This window comes from Neopsephotus bourkii, unplaced genomic scaffold, assembly GCF_033783945.1.
Source record: "Neopsephotus bourkii isolate Nb327-2 ecotype Australia unplaced genomic scaffold, CSIRO-AGI_Nbou_v1 NB_1500, whole genome shotgun sequence".
Taxonomy (NCBI): Eukaryota; Metazoa; Chordata; class Aves; order Psittaciformes; family Psittacidae; genus Neopsephotus; species Neopsephotus bourkii.
The window spans coordinates 733,531-735,825 of record NW_026901976.1 but is presented as its reverse complement, the minus strand read 5'-3'; the positions used below and the strand labels follow the sequence as shown (position 1 = coordinate 735,825).

General features: G+C 61.0%; 1 protein-coding gene across 1 annotated transcript; it reads left to right on the top strand.

The window, feature by feature from the left end:
* The first annotated feature begins 1,161 nt into the window (after nucleotides 1–1,161).
* LOC133220979 (small nuclear ribonucleoprotein Sm D2-like) lies at nucleotides 1,162–2,002 on the top strand. Its single transcript, XM_061369481.1, has 2 exons — nucleotides 1,162–1,345; nucleotides 1,822–2,002. The coding sequence occupies exons 1-2, from the start codon at nucleotides 1,191–1,193 to the stop codon at nucleotides 1,994–1,996; spliced, it is 330 nt and encodes a 109-aa protein (XP_061225465.1). The 5' UTR covers nucleotides 1,162–1,190; the 3' UTR covers nucleotides 1,997–2,002.
* Nucleotides 2,003–2,295: the final 293 nt, after the last annotated feature.

Here is a 2,295-nt window from a genome sequence, read left to right as displayed (position 1 = left end):
CCCTGTCCCCATTGCCCCCTCTGTCCCCATTGCCCCCTCCCTGTCCCCATTGCCCCCTCTGTCCCCATTGCCCCCTCCCTGTCCCCATTGCCCCAATTGCCCCCTCTCTGTCCCCATTGCCCCCTCCCTGTCCCGATTGCCCCCTCCCTGTCCCCATTGCCCCAATTGCCCCCTCTGTCCCCATTGCCACCATTGCTCCCTCACTGTCCCCATTGCCCCCTTACTGTCCCTATTGTCCCAATTGCCCACTCTGTCCCCCATCATCCCCCCAGTGCCCCATTGCTCCCTCCCTGTCCCATTGCCACCTCTCTGTCCCCCACTGCCCCCTCAGTGTCCCTATTGCCCCCTCTCTGTCCATATTGCCCCGATTGCCCCCTCTCTTGTCCATCTAGGAGGGCACATCCTCATCATGGCCATGGGGCATCGTTGTCTCCTTGCAGCCCCCTGGGGAGGCAAAAGGACAAAAGAGGCCTTGGGGTGCCCCATAGGGACACGTGGGTGCCCAAATGGGACCTTGGGTTGCCCCATAGGGACACGTGGGTGTCCAAAGGGGACCTTGGGGTGCCCCATAGGGACACGTGGGTGTCCAAAGGGGACCTTGGGGTGCCCCATAGGGACACGTGGGTGTCCAAAGGGGACATCGGGTGTCCCGTAGGGGCACCTAGAGCCCACAGTGGCCACGCCCCATTAGGGATAAGCCACGCCCCTCTCCGGCCCAGCCAATCCCCATCACCCCCATTCCCTCCATCACCCCCATTCCCCCATCACCCCCATTCCCCCATCACCCCCATTCCCCATCACCCCCATTCCCCATCACCCCCATTCCCCATCACCCCCATTCCCCATCACCCCCATTCCCCCATCACCCCCATTCCCCATCACCCCCATTCCTCCATCACCCCCATTCCCCCATCACCCCCATCACCCCCATTCCCCCATCACCCCCATTCCCCCCATCACCCCCATTCCTCCATCACCCCCATTTCCCCCATTCCTCCCCATCACCCCCGTTCCCCCATCACCCCCATTCCCCCATCACCCTCATTCCCCCATCACCCCCATTCCCCCCCCATACCCCTATCACCCCTATTCCCCCTATTCCCCATCACCCCATTCCCCCATCACCCCATTCCCCCCCCATCACCCCCATTCCCCCCATCAGGAGCCTCCTGAACAAGCCCAAGAGCGAGATGACCCCGGAGGAGCTGCAGAAGCGGGAGGAGGAGGAGTTCAACACGGGCCCGCTCTCTCTTGTGCTCACGCAGTCGGTCAAGAACAACACCCAGGTCCTCATCAACTGCCGCAACAACAAGAAGCTGCTGGGGCGCGTCAAGGCCTTCAACAGGTCCCCATTGTCCCATTGGGGTCCCCATAACCCATCCTGTTGGGAGCCAGCACCCCCCTCATCCTCCCATTGTCCCGTTGGGGTCCCCATAACCCATCCTTTTGGAGCCAGCACCCCCCTCATCCTCCCATTGTCCCGCTGGGGTCCCCATAACCCATCCTCTTGGGAGCCAGCACCCCCCTCATCCTCCCATTGTCCCATTGGGGTCCCCATAACCCATCCTCTTGGGAGCCAGCACCCCCCTCATCCTCCCATGTTCCCCTTTGGGGTCCCTGTTGTCCCATTGGGGTCCCCATTGATGTCCAACCTCATTGGTACCCAATGTGTTCCCCTTTGGGGTGTCACCCCCCCCCCCCCCATGGCCTTGGGTCCTGCTTGCTCCGGTGCCCCTGGTCCCCATCTCTCCTCGTGTTCCCCTTGGAGCCATGGATGGATGGATTGGGGGTGGGACCCCAATCCCTATCCTCTCCCCCCAGGCACTGCAATATTGTGCTGGAGAACGTGAAGGAGATGTGGACCGAGGTGCCCAAGAGCGGCAAGGGGAAGAAGAAGTCGAAGCCGGTGAACAAGGACCGCTACATCTCCAACATGTTCCTGCGCGGGGACTCCGTCATCGTGGTCCTGCGCAACCCCCTCGTAGCCGGGAAGTAGGGATCAGCCTGCATCCGGGATGGGATGGGATGGGATGGGACGGGATGGTCCCATCTGCCGTGGATGAACCCCGTGGACTGCCTGTGAGCCCTCGGGAATGGATGGAGCTCCGCCCTCTATCAGATTGCAAAGAACGCACTGGGATTCACTGGATTCATTGGGATGGGATGAACCCCCTGGGCTCATGATGGTCGATGATTTGTTGGTGTTTAAATCACAGTATGTAAAGCCTAAATCTTCATGGAGTCACCCTGGTTGATAGTGAGTTTTCACATACTCCTTCAAGCAGGAGTCGAATG